This window comes from Rhincodon typus, chromosome 8 (genome assembly GCF_021869965.1).
Source record: "Rhincodon typus isolate 14 chromosome 8, sRhiTyp1.1, whole genome shotgun sequence".
NCBI lineage: Eukaryota > Metazoa > Chordata > Chondrichthyes > Orectolobiformes > Rhincodontidae > Rhincodon > Rhincodon typus.
This window is the reverse complement of record NC_063339.1, coordinates 51,472,335-51,490,155: the sequence shown is the minus strand read 5'-3', so window position 1 is coordinate 51,490,155 and position 17,821 is coordinate 51,472,335. Positions and strand designations below refer to the sequence as shown.

Genomic DNA, 17,821 nt, shown 5'->3' with positions numbered 1-17,821 from the left:
ATAGAAAAAGTATGCATAGAATAATTGATTGATCCAACACTGGAGACCGCAATTCAGCTGTTATGCCTCTGAGAATGAGAAATGTCTGTACATAATTTGCTGATAGCTATTTGCCAGAAATTAGCCACTTAAAATAAAAACTTTAAAACTCCATTGTCACGATGTGATGTTTGTCATTATTGTTTATAAATCCTTTTAAATTTCTTTTAGTTAAATGCTGGTTTGAAATCAGCAGAAGATGAAAGAAATCAGATTTACAGCAAGTTATCTGATGAAATCAAAGCAAAGCAAGAGCTAATGGGTAAATACAAGAATCTGAAACGTTCATATGTTCATTGTAGCATATTGCTATATCATGAGTCTGTTTTTAAAAAGCAAAACAGCTTTTTGGAACAATTGCATCAGTACATGGTTGGAAAGTTCCATTCCAGTGTTCGTTTTTCTTTGAAGAATTTTCTTAAGCAATTTTTTTATTTCCTTACAACCAGTTTGAGGTTCTCCCTCTTCAAGGTTTACCTTTCATTAAATCTCCAGATTTACAATTTCTACTTTTGCTGTCTTGTAAATACAGTCCTGAAATTCAGCTATTTAGCAATTGAGACTCCATTGACTGATAAACAAGCCTGCCTATAGAAAGCCTGGCTAAAAATGCTGTGCCCAAAAGAGAGACATCATAGTTACTAATGTAACCCCACTGTTCAAGAAGAGAGAGGAGCATGTACTGTAGAGCAGCTAATCTGAACTTCTGGAATACGTAGTTTAAATCAAACAAAAAAATTTAGAAATGCTTGGGATAATGAAACATTGCATTTTTTGAATCAAATGCAAAATAATGTGAATGTTTAAAATCTGAAACAAAAACAGAAGATGCTGGAAAACATTTGGGGAGCACAAAATTTCTTCCCCACAGACATTATCTGATCTGCTAAGTATTTTCCTGCATTTTCTGGACTTGTTGTATTTAATATTTAACAAACTTTAGTTTATATTGTAAGTCATATTTACCAAATTTTACATAATATTATCAAGCAGTTATTGGTTAGGTCTGTAAAGGGGAATAATTGTGTTGGTATGAATCTTTGACATTTGACAGGGCGTTTGACAAGGCTGAGTATGGATAGAAAATGTTCAGCTGATAAGGAACTGAGGGTTAACGTTGATGGCTGTTGCTCATCTAAGACCATTTCTACTTTTCTGTAATATATATATAGCATAAATTTGACAGCACAAAGTTTCGATGTTGTAAATGATTTCAGGACACGATAGGTAGATAGTAGATGCAATTTACTGCAGAGACATGTGAGGTTCTTGTTTTGGGAGGAAACGCATGGAATAGACTCTAACAATAAGATATAGGAGCAGAATTAGCTTTTTGGCCCATTGTGTCTGCTCTGCTTTTCAATCATGGCTGCTGTGTTTCTCAGTCCCATTCTCCTCTTTTCTCCCTGTAACCTTTGATCCTCCTACAAATCAAGAGTTTATCTATCTTTCTCAAATATACTCAATGACTTGGCCTTCAGCCTTCTACAGCAATGAGTTCCACAGATTTACCATCCTCTGGTTGAAGAAATTCTTTCTCATCTTAATTCTAAATAGTTGTCCCTTCACTGACGCTGTGCCCTTGGATTCTAGTCTCTCCTAATAATGGAAACACCTTCTCCACATCCACTCTATCCAGTATTCTGTAAGTTTCAATGGGATCTCCCCTCATCCTTCTAAACTCTATCAAATATTGACCCAGAGTCCTCAACCTCTCCTCATATCATAAGCCCTTTATAACTGGGATTGTTCTTATGAACCTTCTTTGGACCCCCTCTAATGCCAGCACGCCAGCAGGGCACAAAACTGCTCACAGCATTCCAAATGCAGGCTGATCTGATCTGAGCCTTGTACAACCTCAGCAGTACATCCCTGCTCCTGCATTCAGGCCCTCTCAAAGTTAATGTTAACATTGTATTTGTTTTCCTAACTACTGTTGAACCTACATATTAACCTTAAGACAGTCCTGAACTAGGACTCCCAAGTTCCTTTGGTCTTCAGATTTCGAAAGCCTTTCTCCATTTCAAAAATAGTCTACGCCTCTGTTCTTCCTACCAAAGTGCATATCCTCACAGTTTCTCAAAACTGATCTCGGTGGAACTCCACTAGTCACTGGCTGCCATCCTGAAAAACACTCCTTTATCTTTACTCTCTGCCTTCTGCCGGTCACCTAATCCTTTATCCACGTCAGTGCCTTGCCCCTACCACCACAGGCTCTTATGCTATTTTGCAGCCTCCTATAAGGCACCTTATCAAAGCTTTCTGGAAATTCAAATAGATCACGTCCACTGGCTCTCCTTTGTCTAACTTGCTTGTTCAGTCAAAGAATTCTTACAGATTTGTCAGGCATGATCTCCCTTTGACAAAACCATGCTGACTCGGCCCTGTTTTACCATGCAGTTCCGAGTACTCCGCAATCTTATCCTCAGTAATAGACTCTCCAATCTTACTAATGATTGAGATCAGGCTAATCGGCCTATAATCTGCCATCTTCTTCTCCCTCACTTCTTAAACAGGGGTGCTACATTAGCCATTTTTCAGTTCTCTGGGACCCTCCCTGACTCCAGTGATCCCTGAAAGGCAGAAACACTTTTCAGAAAAAATAATGAAAATTGTGAGGGACAGAGAAATGATTTGAGTAGCCATAAAAGCCAATAGCATTTTGAGTTTTATAATTGTAGACCTAGACTGCAGAAGTGAAGAAGTAATAAGTTCAGTCATTGGTTATTGTGCTATTAAACTGTTCTGTGCCTTATTGGAAGGACTTTAGAGCAAGTGACAGTGTACAGTGAAGATTATAAGACCAGGAGTGAGGAGAAACTTGATGGACTGAAACAGTTTCCCTGTTTCTAGGAAGAGATTTAATTGAACTACTTAAAATAAAGAAGGTTTGTGTTATGGTGACTGAGAAAGTATTGTTTTCTACAAGTGGAGAATCAATGATGTGAGTCACTATTTTAAATTTGTTTCTAATTTGGGAAAAATTAGAAGAAAATTCTAAGTTAAGAATTATTGGAGCATATAACGTTTACCACAGGTAATAGTTGAGGCAGAAACCTGTGTGTTTTAAGGGAGAAGTGGTTAAACACGTGAAGCATGGATAGAATCCAAAGACAGTTGGATTATTCTTGTTGTAGTGAAGAGGCAGTGAATGGCCTGCTTCAGGGATGTAATATGTTATGGTTCTCTGGTTCTTCTGCCACGGTAAACATTTCTTCCATATGTAATTGTCTGCAACCAGTTTCACTTGGAAGTCATGTACTCAAATTGATTTACTGTCCCTTTGCTGGCAGTCTTTCTGCACATTTCCTAAATTACAGTTCCATAATTCTCCTAAAAATTCTCATTTATGACCATCTTGTGGTATGGAAGTTGTCAAACAAATTACAACTGAACTTACAATGTAATCAGGAAGCTTTTTCTTTCCATTTGGCAGAGCGAATTGAAAAACTTCGATTAGAGCAGACTTCTGTACAAAATGAGACAACTCAGTTTGAGACTGAATACAAGACCATTCAGCAGAAGTTAAAGATCATGACAGAATTATACCATGAGAAAGAAATGGAGCTTCAAAGGTACAAAGCATGATTCAGGTAGAATTTAAATGAAAATGAATTGTGTAGGAATATAATTATTTTTGAGTATCAATTAGTTTCAGAAAATTTGGTTGTGTTTAGTAATATGATACTGATTTTGATGCTTACACTTGGTACTGATCTTCTCTTTGAGAAGAGAGGAGGAATAAGGTGAAAGCCAAAGCGTTTCTTAATGTGAGGGAAAAACGTGAAGAAACATTGCTTTGCATTCACAAGCACGTATGTTCAACAACAATAGTTATGGTCTGATGTAAGTTTTCATTCATGTGATGAGATCATGTATGGTCCATTGAGGTGTGGAAAATAAGGAAATGCTGATTAAAAATGGAAGATAATCAAGTTATTCTTCAACAATTTATGTTTGAATTTTGTATTCAAGAGAACACAAGTCCAATTGTAATCAGTGTTTTCTAGCTCATTATGATTTAGGAGATAATATTCAATCTGTAAAATTCACTGTTTTTCATCAACTAAATACCCTGATGTTGGCTGGTTAGAGTTGATAGTTAGAGACACAATTTCCTTACAACTAATATAATCCTTTTCAGAAACTGAAAATCCCCAATGAAAATTCCTAAATCAATAAGTTTCAAAGTATTAACTCAGCTACTGATTAACACTAAGCCATCACCTTGTGAGGCATTCATAATTGTTTTTATTCTTAAATGAACTGGGTAGAAGGTTGTAAGGCTGCAAATAATTTCTTGTGATTGTTCTGGGTTGCATTGTACATAGAAATCTGACATTAGAGGAGCATCAGCGCCTACAGAAGGAAGAGAAGCTTTCTGAAGTTGATGAAAAGATTAATCAAGCGACTGAGGAGCTCGGTATTTATAGGTAACTGGAATTTTCAGTTGTTACTTAATATCTCGTTACTTTTGTTTCCAATACCATTACAGTTCTTGCTTTCTTTGCAGGCAACGTGCTAAAGATCTTGAAGAAGAATTAGTTAAAACTATAGAGTCGTATAAAAATCAAGTATGTAAAAGAAATTATTGTTTACTCAGTTTTCATTAGTTTCAGTAATTTTTTTTAAATCTTCTACTATAATGTACCAATCGTAAGATTACCTGCTTCTAAAGCCCTCAGTACATATTCATCAGATGCAGGCTCAATTATCTCAGTGTTCTTCTGGCTGGCATCCCATTCTGCATTCTTTATAATTCCAGTTCATCCAAAAGCCTGCTGGCTATATCCTGTATTGCACAAAGGGATAGATTCTTGGCTTATGCCAAAGCTGGAGCAAGAGGCTGAAGTGCTACTTCTCAGCCTCTTGTTTGTTTTTGCTGAGATTGGATCAGGTGATTGGCTGGCTGCCTGTTGGTAGCCCAGCAATCATTAAAAACCACAAGATCATTTGGAATATTGCCTCAGATGACAAATGCCAGTTTAAGTAGTATTGCCAGGTACCAATATTCCAGGCAAACCTTCAAACTCTTTCTGTAGACGAAGAGAGAGCCTTTCCTTCCATCTCCACAATGATAGTCCGACTGGTAAAAGCCAATTTTAATTTAAGGTTTTTAAAGATTGGAGAGAAATGCCACCATTCTGAAGTGCCTTCTGTTTTACTTATCTTCTATGGTCGCTTGCTGTTCCATTCAAGCTTAAAGGCCTGTAATTGCTCTCCATCTTTGAGACCTCCTAAGGTCAGCAAACCCATGAAGGTCTTGGTGAGTGAATCCACACTCTCCACCTCCACCGCACTTCACAGGGTCCTGATGTCTGTTTCTCGTCCTTGCAGGGAATATTCAGCTCAAGTCTTGATTATCCATTATGCTAGTGCTCACTGACTTGTTTAAAACCTGTTCTGGTTTTGCATTCTCTAGATCTGTAACATTTTCCAACTTCATGTGAACTCTCTGTTCCGCCAACTCTGATCACATGCATCCTCCTTTCACCAACCCAATCCTCCTGACTCTACATCCCATTCAGCCCACGTCATCAGTCATTTTGTACCTATTCAGTATAACTTAGTATCAGATTCTCTACGCCTTTCCACCTTTCCTCCATTGACACACTTTAAACCACACATTCCCTTCCATTCCACCCCAATATTCATTCTTTGGCTTGATATTGACTTCTGAGAGATATTTCAGATACTTTTTTTCAATGTTTAAAGTGCTATATTAATGTGAATTGTTGCATTAAAAATGTACATTAATTTGCCATTATCAAAAACAAAGACATAATAGCCAGTGTTTTGCTTGTAAATTGAAGTTAATGAAACATGATCTGTCAATGGATACAATCATGTTCTCAGATACTTGAAAATAGGGCTTCATTATTTTGTTGAACAGACTTCAATTAAACAATTTTATTTGCGTTTACAGATTGTATCTCATGAGAAAAAAGCACATGATAATTGGGTGAGTTTTAGACGTAAGATGCGATACTGTATGTTTAAGTTTCTGATCTATCAGTTTATCCTATACAATTAAAATATTTTGCATAAGTTGTAAACTGACTTGTGACATCTTGGAGATAGTCAGAACTGCCTATGTGGAGTCAGAGATAACACCGTGTGGAGCTGGAGGAACACAGCAGGCCAGCCAGCATCAGAGGAGCAGGAAAGCTGACGTTTTGGGTCCGGACCCTTTTTCAGAAATTGGGGAGGGGGAAGGGGGCTCTGAAATAAATAGAGAGGGGAAGGATGAGCTGGGGAAGGTAAGTGGGATGGCGATAGGTGAGTGCAGGTAGGCAGTGGTGGGGAGTGGTCAGTGAGGTGGGAGGAGCAGATAGGTGGGAGAGAAGACGGACAGGTCAAGGAGGCGGGATGAGAGGGAGGGTTGGTCATGGGATGAGGCCGGGGGTGGGGAGATTTTGAAACTGGTCAAGTCCATAATGAGACCATTGGGTTGTAGCCTCCCAAGGCGGAATATGAGGTGCTGCTCCTCCAGTTTCGGATGGCGTCGTTGTGACACTGGAGGAGGCCCAGGATGGACATGTTGTCCAGGAAGTTGGAGGGGGAGTTGAAGTGGTTCGCGACTGGAAGGTATTGTCATTTGTCGCGAACCAAGTGCAGGTGCTGTACAAAGTTGTCTCTGAGCCTTCGCTTGGCCTCACCGATGTAGAGGAGGCCACGTCAGGAGCAGCGGACACAGTAGACCACATTAGCAAATGTGCAGGTGAACATCTGTCTGATGTGGAAGGTTTTTTTGGGTCCTGGGAAGGAGGTGAGGGGGGGGGAGGTGTAGGGGCAGGTGTAGCACTTCCTGCGGTTGCAGGAAAAGGTGCCGGGGGTGGTGGGGCTAGTGGGGAGTGTGGAGCTGACGAGGGAGTTGCGGAGAGAGAGGTCCCTACGGAAGGCATATAGGGGTGGGGAGGGAAATATATCCTTCGTTGTGGGCTCAGATTGTAGGTGGTGGAAGTGGCGGAGAATGATGCATTGATTCCGGAGGTTAGTGGGGTGATACGTGAGGACAAGCGGGATTCTGTCTTTGTTTTTGTTGCAGGGATGGGGTGTGAGGGCAGAGGTGCGGGAAACGCAAGAGACGCAGTCGAGAGCGTTCACAAGAAATGTTACCGCCGCTTCTGACGTGGCCTCCTCTAGGTCGGTGAGACCAAGTGGAGGCTCGGAGACCTCTTTGCAGAGCACCTGCGCTCGGTTCACGACAAATGACAACAGTCGTGAACCACTTCAACTCCAGTGTCACAATGACGCCATCCCGAAACTGGAGGAGCAGCACCTCATATTCCGCCTTGGGAGCCTACAACCCAATGGTCTCACTGTGGACTTGACCAGTTTCAAAATCTCCCCACCCCCGGCCTCATCCCATGACCAACCCTCCCTCCCAGCCCCGCATCCTTGACCTGTCCGTCTTCTCTCCCACCTATCCACTCCTCCCACCTCACTGACCGATCCCCATTACTGCCTACCTGCACTCAGCTATCACCATCCCACCTACCTTCCCCAGCCCCAACTCTCCTTTCTCTATTTGTGACATCTTGGGTTTGTAAAAGGTGTTGGATCAGTGCAAGTTTCTTTCTTTTGTTCTTTCTTTCCAGCTGTCACATTTTTTTAGTCCCACATTTCTCCAAGCATAACTATCGTAACTGAATATCAATATTTATCATTTAATTTTCCTATCTCAACTGTCGCAGAGTAGTTGGTAGCTGTGTAGTAGATGTCTTTGCAGTACATTCTTGAAATTCCTTTCCTTTTCTACCACTGTCTTATAAAGGAAAAAAAATTAAATTCATCAACTGATCATTGGACAAGTTATACATATTTAGAAAATATTCAGTTGCCTATAAGTGTACGAGTGAACCGGAAAGGTTTCATGACAATCAATAATCACTGAGGCTAAATCCAGATTTATTGATTAAATTCAAATTCCACCAGTTGCCAAGGTAGGATTTGAATCTGTGCCTTTGGATTATTAATCCAATGACTTTACCACATACTGTTACCTCTGAGAATTATTATAGCTATTCTGTATTAAAGTGATTTCATCTATGACCCATTCTAGGAATCTAGTTAACACATGTTCTGTGATTTTGTTTTGGTTGCTACTACATAATATTTCTCATTTAAAAATATGAAATTATTGGTGGAAAGTTGCATGCTTATGAAATTAAGTTACTTAACAGGCTTATCTAGTTTGGTCAGTGAGGCCCATATCCCATTGAAAAGTAGAGAATTATAAATGCTAATGTTTACATTATCAACTTTTAGAAGAAATATTTTTATTTGTAGCTGTCCGCTCGTGAAGCAGATCGAGAGCTTGGCAATATTAAAAGAGAGAATATTCACCTTCGGCAAAAGTAAGTTTCTATCTGTTCCAAAATATTTCAATATGATCCAAAATGAGTTTTTTTTATACTCTTTGTACATAATAGCAATATTTGTCTACTATTTATGAAGATTGCTATCTCAAGCTCAAATGAGATTTGTTTCAATAAATACATTTTTAAATGTTGCTGTTTTTAAAAAAAACTTAGTATAGATTTCAACTGCAGGTACTTTCAACGTTATAACCGATATGGATACAAACACATCTGTTGTTTGGAAGGGAATATGCATGATGATAGGAACTGTCTACAATATTTCAAAGTTTATTGTCTCAGAGATTACCTTCAGAATTGCCTTCAGCATTCATGGTTTTTCTTCGTTTGGTGGGTAGAGGATATGGAAACTGATTCCATCAATGAAAATATTTTTTTCCCTAAACGTTTAGATCTGTGAAAGTATATCTCAAGATTCTCCTTCCTAAGTCAGTTATACTTCATACAGTCAGAAAATGAAACTGCACTTCCAGGATTTTTCCAGCAAGCTTCTTAACCCAGCTGTCAGCTGAAATTGATTAGAAACTTGCACTGAATAGGAAATCACCAGAGTGTAATTATCCCCAGGCCAACCAATTAATGGTCAGTAGTAGGGCTCACTGATCAATTAAAGACAGTGATCAGGTTCTTGAGATTGAAGGACTATTGAGAGGTCCTTTGGCTTGAAAGGAACTGCAGACTACAATGCAGGCAAATAAGGGAAAGAGCACTTGAAAATGGAGGTGCCCTCTCTGCAACTTCTTAAATTTAAAGTAACTTCTATTTTTGCAGCCAGGCAATCGCTGAGAGGTACGGGGCAGTCTGTAGCTACTGCATCATTAGAGAACCCCTTACCTGCTACTAGGTGACTGACTCCAAGTGGTTCAACTGACCCTTGCCACCTGCAGAAACCTGGAGATCAACTTGAAAATAGTTTGATCACATTATACTTGTTTGCAAGCTGTATTTTGCCAGTTATTTTTAAGAAAGAAACATATATTTTGAATTTTCTCCATAATCCTAAATATTGAAAAGGTTTGTACATTCATCCATCCCTTTTTACAATTTTGGTGTACTCACTTGATGCACTATTCATACTTCTCCTGGCTGTGGTTCATATTGCTGCTGATTGTATTGCATTACTTATAGCTGACCATACTCTTGAAAAATCCTTAAATAATATGTTGCCAAAATAAAACTGTTCTGCACAAAGTGTTTGCTCCCGTGTTGCCACAACAGAGACTATCATAAACATTGGATACAGTACTTCCTGATACTTAAATAGGAGTTCTGTTCTTGTAACGAAGGAAAATGTCCCCAGTTTTTGGTAACTTCTCACACAGGAAGTTAGTAATTAAAATTAGAGTGATTGAGAATTAGTTGACAGACAGAAAGCAGAAAGTAGTAATAAAGAGATCATTCTTAGAATATTATTATTGGGGGACCAAAATGGCCAATGCTAGACCCACTACTGTTCACAATCTACATGATTTGGATGTGGGGACCAATTGTAATATTTCCAGATTTCCTGATGACACCAGATGTGTGGGAATGAAAGATTTGAAGAGGATGCAAAGGGGCTTCAAGAGGATTTGGATGGACTTAGTGAATACACTAGAATATGGCAGAGGGAATATGATGTAAATAAGTATGAAGTTATTCACTTGATAGAGAAAACAAAGAGAATATTTCTTAAATGGCAAGAGTTTGGGAAGTGCCAAGTCTAAAGGGACCTGGATGTCTTTGTCCATAAGTCACTAAAAGCTAGTGGGCAGGTGTAGCAAGCAATTAGGCAGACTGTGTGTTTCCATTCATTTCAGGGGATTTGATTACAGATATAAAATGTCCTGTTGCAGTTGCATAGAGCCTTGGTGAGACCTCACTTGGAATATTATGTGCAATTTTGGACTCCTTATCTAAGGAAGGATGTACCTGGCCATGGCTTGACTGGTGAATCTAGAATAGGGGATGTAATCTCAGTTTAAGGGCCAGGCCGTTTAAGACAGATGAGAAATGTCTTCACTCAAAGTGGTCAATTTTAGAATTCTTTACCTCGAGGGCTGTGGAATCAAAATCATTGAGCATATTCAAATCAGAAATTGATAGGTTTCTGGAGACTAAAGACATGAAGGGATGTAGAGATAATGTGGGAATCTTTAGGTAAAAGACCTGTCTTGACCTAATTGGATGGTGAGGCAGCTATGATGGGCTGAATAGTCTATTCCTTTTCTTGTGTTCTGAAAGTAGTACTTGGAGATAACCCCCCACCGACCCCACAGTTAATGCAGAAATGTGACCCAACTGATCTGTGCAAGAGTTCATGCTCTGCACAAGCATCTTCCCATCTTACTACTAATAATATATCAGGGTATCTCTTGCTTAGCTTCCCTTCCATCTTGTGTTTATGTAGCCTGCCTTTAATATATTTGTTATTGATTTTCCCCAATTTTCACAAAATAACAAGTTCCACATTATCACTATTCTGTAATTTTCTTAGTAACTAGTTTATATTTATGAGAGGTTAATTTTGAAATTCTGCACAAGTGAAAACATCTTCTCTATCTTGTTTAATTCATTGTAATTTTAAAATTTTCTATTATGTCACCACTTTGCCTTCTTTATACAGATGAAGAGAGACTTGGCCTGTTCAGTCATTTCTGATCGTGATTCCCCCCATTTTAGTTTCATCGTGATTCTTTTGTATTTATGCCCTGCCAAGGGGAAGTTCTGCAGAAAGCATTATTTACAGGTTCTAGAATATTAAACATGGTCGTCAGATGGTGATTGGAATTGCTTGCAATTCAGTGGAAATTATTGCAGAATCTAAAACCCTTCATTGGGGTCTGCATTTAATATCCGCAATCCTGTTGATGGTGATATAGTAAAAATGATGAAGGGTTGTATAAAGAAAAGGATTGACTTTACAATAGGATAAGAAGTTATCTCTTGGAGACTTGTGGCACAGTGGCAGTCTTACTTCTGGGCCGGAAGATCCAGGTTCAAGCCCCACTGTCCTAGATGTGTATGTTAACATGTTCAAACAGGTTGATTCGAATAACTAAAGCTCTATCCTGTGTAAACTTTAGGGTAAAGTATGTCTTCATTTTACAGGATAACTGAAGCGGAACTCAAAATGGACATAGCATTGAAGGGTCCACTTGTCAATGATATATCTGGAAGACCAGCATCATTAAGTTCGTCAACACTTGTCCCACCTTACAGAGGTACTGAGCTTCTTAATATCTTTTTTAGGACATAACGAGCATTACAAATTAGGAGAAGTTCAAAGCTGATCTAAATGTGGTCTCAACTCAACTTTCCTACATTTCCGATTAATATTTTGAGTCATTACTCATAATCTGCCTTTAAAAATATTCAGCAACCCTGACTCCACTGCTTTCAGAAGAGAAATCCAAAGTCTTATGACTCAGAGAAAAATATTCTCATATCTTTCAAATTAACAGTAACTTACACTCCCCCACACAAACACACACAGTGTGTAAATGTGAAGGAGAGTGAGCATGTGTGTAAGGTAGAGGAGAATGACTAGGGAAGGGTGCAAGGGAGAGGGATGAGTGGATGGGCACAAGGGTAATGAGCGCGGGTGAATGGTGCGTAAGGGTGAGGTATCAGAGCATAGGTGGTAAGTATGAGGGCGTTGAGCGAGGATAGGGACAAAAGCGGGGCAAGAGAGACTGTCAACAAAGAAGAAGCTTGTAAATGCTTAGCTGGGAGAATGTGGGAGTGCATTGATGTGATAGAGAGTAGGGGAGGCAGGGCCATTGAATACTCTTAAGGTTTATACATTTAGACAGATTATTGATTGGTGTACTGAAGGTAGACAGAAAAATGGACTTGAAGCCTCAATCAGATGGGCCACAGTCTTATCATGTAGCAGAGTAGGCTGAAAGGGCTGAATGGCCTTCATTGGGGTCTGCATTTAATATCCACAATCCTGTTGATGGTGTTATAGTAAAAATGATGAAGGATTGTATAAAGAAAAGGATCGACTTTCCAATAGGATAAGAAGTTATCTCTTGGAGTCTTGTGGCACAGTGGCAGTCTTACTTCTGGGCCGGAAGATCCAGGTTCAAGCCCCAGCCTACTGCTGTTCCTAATTTGTATATTCTTCAGATGTATATTCAAGAGACTTTACTTCTCTGAGTTAGTTTATTTATTACACTTCTGATTTGTCTAAGTTTTAATTAAAAACAAAACTTTTTTGATTTCATGAATGGAAATTAGCAGTGTTTAGTACTTTGCATATTGCATTGCAGGAAGTTCTCCATATGGCTGTTCTCCAGTGGGTCGACCTGGCTCTGATTCCGTGGGTTTTCTGTCACCTCCTTTGGTAGATGGACCCTTAAGGTTTTCACCTTTGTTTCCTGGAAGACCAGATTTCAAAAGTAATATTCTCTATCATAATAGTTTAGACGAAGTACTGAGCAGACAGATTGTGTGATTTTTTTTTTTTTTTTTTGTTAGCTTTCTGAATAGTAATGTAAACGTACGAGTGCTCTCGAGTGAGAAAAGTTGTAAGGAAATTGCTTTGGAATGCAGACTAATTTACAAAATGGAATTCTATAGTGTGTAATGTTTATTTGTTAAGAATTATTAACCACAATATCTAAAATGTATTCTAATTCATTTTGGTGTATTCTTTTGTCTATGGCACAAGGTCCATCAGTTCATGCCTCAAATGAAAATACAGATTCGGTCTCTGACCAATTGTCTGATCATCATGGTCAGCAGTCTGATAGTGGTTCGTTGTCCCCTGTGTGGGAAAGAGAACGGAAGCTCTTGGAGATATCATCAGGTATATAAGGATCTTTTTATAAAGGACTTAGTTCTACAATAGATCTAATCGGAAGTATATTTAATTTTAGATGGATTGGAATGACTTAATATTTCTTAGTAAATCTTATTCTCTGAATACTACTTAAAGAATCAAGATTTTGAAGAAAATCTTTGATTATGTGCAATGTACTACTACATGCAATTTCATTACACTGGTGTGATTCTAAAACATCAGGCATCAAACAAAGGTTATATATATTCTGGAAGTTTTACGTGAATCAGTAGAATTATACACTTACACGAGATCTTTCCTAGTTGTAAAATAATACTGAAGCTATCATTTTAGTATAACACAAATGAATTGGGAAAATAAAGCAAATTGTAAACATGCTTGAGAAATTTGTGGGCAGAAAATATAATTATGATTGAAATCAGTCAAAATCCAAAAACTGATAATCATTAATATCCAATTAAGCACTTTTAAAATTAAGTTTAAATAGACCTAAACAATTACTTTAACAAACATATTCATAACGATGAAATAAAAACAAAGTACTGTGGATGCTGGAGATTTGAAATAAGAACTGACAGTGCTGGAGGAACTCGGCATGTCTGTCAGCATCTCTGGAGAGAAGAAACTGAGTTAACATTTCGAGCCCAAAATGACACTTCAGTTCTGACTTTTTATAACTTCTTTGTATTGGACTTGCAGTGTTAACTTTTTGTTTTTTCTTCTCTCTGCAAATGTTGCAAAATCTGAGTTTTGCTGGCATTTTCTGTTTTTATTTCAGACTTCCAGTATCTGCAGTATTTTGCTTTTATTATGGTGTCAGAGCAAGTTGGCTGAAAAATGCACACATTACAAAGTCCAAATATCAGTCAAAGAAGATGTACATTAAATTTATAATCTGGTTTACAAATTTTTCAGTTTTTAACATGTAAAATACTAAATCTGATTTTGGTTTTTGTGCATACATTCAGTTTCTAAATTTAATCTTTCAATTACATTTGTTTATTTTGGGATGAAGATAATCATATCTATAGGATTCTTCTTTAGATTTTCATTATTTGGCAAGGGGTTCAGTTGGGTCACTCCTTAATCATTTCACTAAATCTCTTAAATGACAAGTTAATTTCTACCAGTCACATGGCTTGACTTGCTTTGATCATTCCATATCATGTTTTATCAAAGTTGGTGGGTAATTATAAATTGCTGTACTGCTACACAAGGTGCTGAATGTATTTTCTGTCTCTCCATACGTATGTTCGCAGTGTTTACAATTTAGTAATTTCTCTTATTATTAAAGAGAAATAAATAACAATAATAAGGAAGAGTAGAAAATCAATGAGGATACCATTGCATTTGTAATTGTCCTGACAAATGATAAAACTTAATTTACGAATAACTTCATTACAACTTTGTTTTGAACAGGTGAATGCCCGATGCTAGAAAGTGGCATGGAAATTTCAAATTCTGCTCCAGGGAATCAGACCCAAGTCCATGCAAGTCTACTTCATTTGTTATTGCTGTCATTCTGTTTATGCTCTTCTCTCCCCATTGCTTCTTACCTTTTAAAAGTCACCGAGAACACACACCATGTATTCAACCGAGAAAATCACTAGTTCCAGCAAGCTTTCTATTTTTACTTGATTACACAGCTCATTTTACTTCATTGCAAGATTTATTATTATACATTAAACAATGGTGATCTTTTCTGCAGGGTACATCAAATATATCTATAAATCAAACCTTTTCTACTGAAGCTGGCTTTGGGATTAGACCTGGTTTTGCTTCTGCCTCTGCTAAGCAAATACCTTCCTTACCTTTTGATCCACGAGGTCATTTCCTGCACAGGGGAATTCCACTTCGTCCACGTAGCGGAATCTACGGTCTTCCAGAACGCATCCCTCTAAGAGCTTTTGGTTTACCACCTCATCCTCCCATGGGAAGTAAGTATACTCATCTGTTTATCCATTTGGTGACAGTATAAAGTAGGGTTATTGAAAACATTCATCTCAGGTGCTGAAAAATCATCTAAAAGCAGAAGAACTATCTCTAGATGATTGTATCAGGTGAGATTTGTTTGGTTTGGGAACATGGTTGGCGTGAACTAGGTGGACCAAAGGGTCTGTTTCCATGCTGTATGACTCTAACCATTCTCTGTAGGTGAGATTTGAGTGGTAGAACAAACACCATTATACCCAGGACACCTTTCCCCCTGTACCTACAGAAATTTCTGAACCTAAGCCTCCAGATAAAAGTGCAGTGGAGATAACCACCATTTTATTAGTCCAGGATTTACTCATGCTTTCCTGCAACACATAATTGGGCCTTCATCTAAACTCTAGAGATGAGGTTTGCCCTTAACAATATAATAAGTGCAGCATCAAGGTTCCTCAGAAAAAGAAGTGCATGGAAGATGGTTGTGTTAGAGCTCAAATTATCCTATTTTCAGGACATGACTGCTGAGTTTGTCAGGGTAGAGTCCTAGGACCAACTATCTTTGCTTCATCAATGATCTTACCTCGATCCATAAGGTCAGAAATAGAAATGTTCTCTGATGATTGCATGCTATTCAGCACCACTTGTGACCCTTCAGATACAAAGCAGTCTGTGTCCATATGCAATAAGACCTGGACAACATTCAGACTTGGGCTGTTAAATAGGAAGCAACATCCATGCCCCAACTGCCAAGCAAAGACTATCACCAGCAACAGAGAACCTAACCATCTCTCCTTAACATTCAGTGACATTACCATTGCTGCATCCTCCACTATCTACATCCTGCAGGTTATCATTGATCAGAAATTGAACTGTGCTAGCCATACAAACACTGTGCCTACAAGTGCACATCAGAATTCTAAGGTGTGTAACTCACTTCCTGATTCCCCAAAGCCTGTTTACTACGTATAAAGGCACAAGTTAAGAGAGTGATGGAGTATTCCCTACTTGTCTGGATGAGTACAGTTCCAACAGTACTCAAAGCTTCCTGGATGAAGTGACCTACTTGATTGATACACTATCAACAACCTTAAGCATTCACTCCTACCATTGACACTGAGTAGTAATAATGTGTACCATTACAAGATGCACTGCTATAACTCAGAAAGGCTGTTTCAAGAGCAGTTTCCAAACCCATGACCTTTACCACCTAGAAGGATAATTGCAGGCGGTGCATGGGAGTGACGTCAACTCGAAGTTTACTTTCAAGTTACACACCATCCTGATGTGAAACAAATCACCATTCCACCACTGCGGCTCAATCAAACTCTCAGAACTCCCTCTCTAACAGCGATGTGGATTTTTTCAAAATGTAATGGACAACAGTTTAAGAAATGGCTCACCATCAAAATTATACTGGGAAGAATATACTGGCATAGCTAATAATGCCTTAACTAATAAAGAATAAAAATAAAATCTGTAGGACCCATAAATCCTGTGTTCACAAAATAAATGGGATTCCATGTCAAATTCCTATAGACTATTAGGTGCTTCATTAGAGGTCTGCCTTCCCAAAACTGGCAGTTGGACCTGTTTGTGGATCAAAAGGTTATAAGGATCCTGGGGACAAGTTAAAGGTAATCCAACAAAAATGGTGAATTATATTTGGGAACTATTTCCTGAGTGGGGCAAGTTGCTAAAATCTAGAGTATTGTAACTTTGTTTATCAAAACTAAATTCAATAAATGTTATTAATTTAAATTGCAATCAAGTTGAATATATTGTGAGAGCAAAATAGCCTGTTTTATCTATCCTGGCCAAGAATTTCAGCTGACAGTCTGAAACTAGGACCTGATCTAATTGGCTGTTGTAAAATTTAGCATTGCTTGTTGATAATTTGGACCACTATGATCATCCATCCTTGGGTGTATCACTACGACCAACTTGAATCTAGGGCTACACATTTGAAGCTTTTGATGCTGAAATCCTGTTTGCCCAAAAAATCTAATTGGAATTTATTTATTATTATAGTTTAACTCTTGTGTTGCTCCATGTACTTCTGGGCAATTTAAATAAAATATATATTTTGTTGGGGTGCTGGTCCCTTTTTAAGAGCTACAGATTCTTTGCAAGATGAATTCTTTATTTTAAAAGAATCAGCTTATGACTTTCAGCAAGTTATTATATGACCAATCAACCTTTGAGATGAACAATAGGAAGAGAAAATGTCAGACAGATTATAGAGATTGTGGTTATGGTTTTATTGAGGATTTATTGAGTTTGAAAAAAATCTGGCTGCAGAAACCAATAGTATTTCTGAGTTGGCAGAACTAAGCTAGAGTGCAGCAAAGCCCACTCTGGAGATGGAGTGTCCATAGATATGAGGTGCTAAAAGGATGACGGAGAGTTGAATAGCTGAAAGCTAGTGGTTGGAACTCAGTAAAATTCATACCCTGGAGGACAGCAGGAAAGCTGAAAATTCCTGAGAGCTATGACATTTTTTGGTCCCAGAAGTGAAAGAACTTTCAAGAACTAATAAATAACCAAATACTCTTTGGGGGAAATAATTAGACTGAAGGTGAGGTTCTGTTAAGAATTTCAGTCTAAAGTTTGTATGATTGTTTTACAATGTTTTTTGATGTAAAGTACAAGTCTGTTATTAGTTCAGAGATAGTAGGAACTG

At 38.3% G+C, this 17,821-nt stretch overlaps 1 protein-coding gene across 2 annotated transcripts in view; it reads left to right on the top strand.

The window, feature by feature from the left end:
- The window catches only part of ctage5 (CTAGE family, member 5), a 37,607-nt gene that overhangs the window by 15,107 nt on the left and 4,679 nt on the right, over window positions 1–17,821 (top strand). For both annotated transcript variants that reach the window (XM_020529880.2, XM_048599700.1), the window contains exons 12-22: window positions 211–301; window positions 3,476–3,614; window positions 4,371–4,472; window positions 4,553–4,613; window positions 5,966–6,001; window positions 8,332–8,399; window positions 11,511–11,623; window positions 12,677–12,805; window positions 13,078–13,215; window positions 14,629–14,699; window positions 14,918–15,146. In XM_020529880.2, coding sequence (XP_020385469.2) covers window positions 211–301; window positions 3,476–3,614; window positions 4,371–4,472; window positions 4,553–4,613; window positions 5,966–6,001; window positions 8,332–8,399; window positions 11,511–11,623; window positions 12,677–12,805; window positions 13,078–13,215; window positions 14,629–14,699; window positions 14,918–15,146 — 1,177 coding nt within the window. The remainder of the gene's footprint in view (window positions 1–210; window positions 302–3,475; window positions 3,615–4,370; window positions 4,473–4,552; window positions 4,614–5,965; window positions 6,002–8,331; window positions 8,400–11,510; window positions 11,624–12,676; window positions 12,806–13,077; window positions 13,216–14,628; window positions 14,700–14,917; window positions 15,147–17,821) is intronic.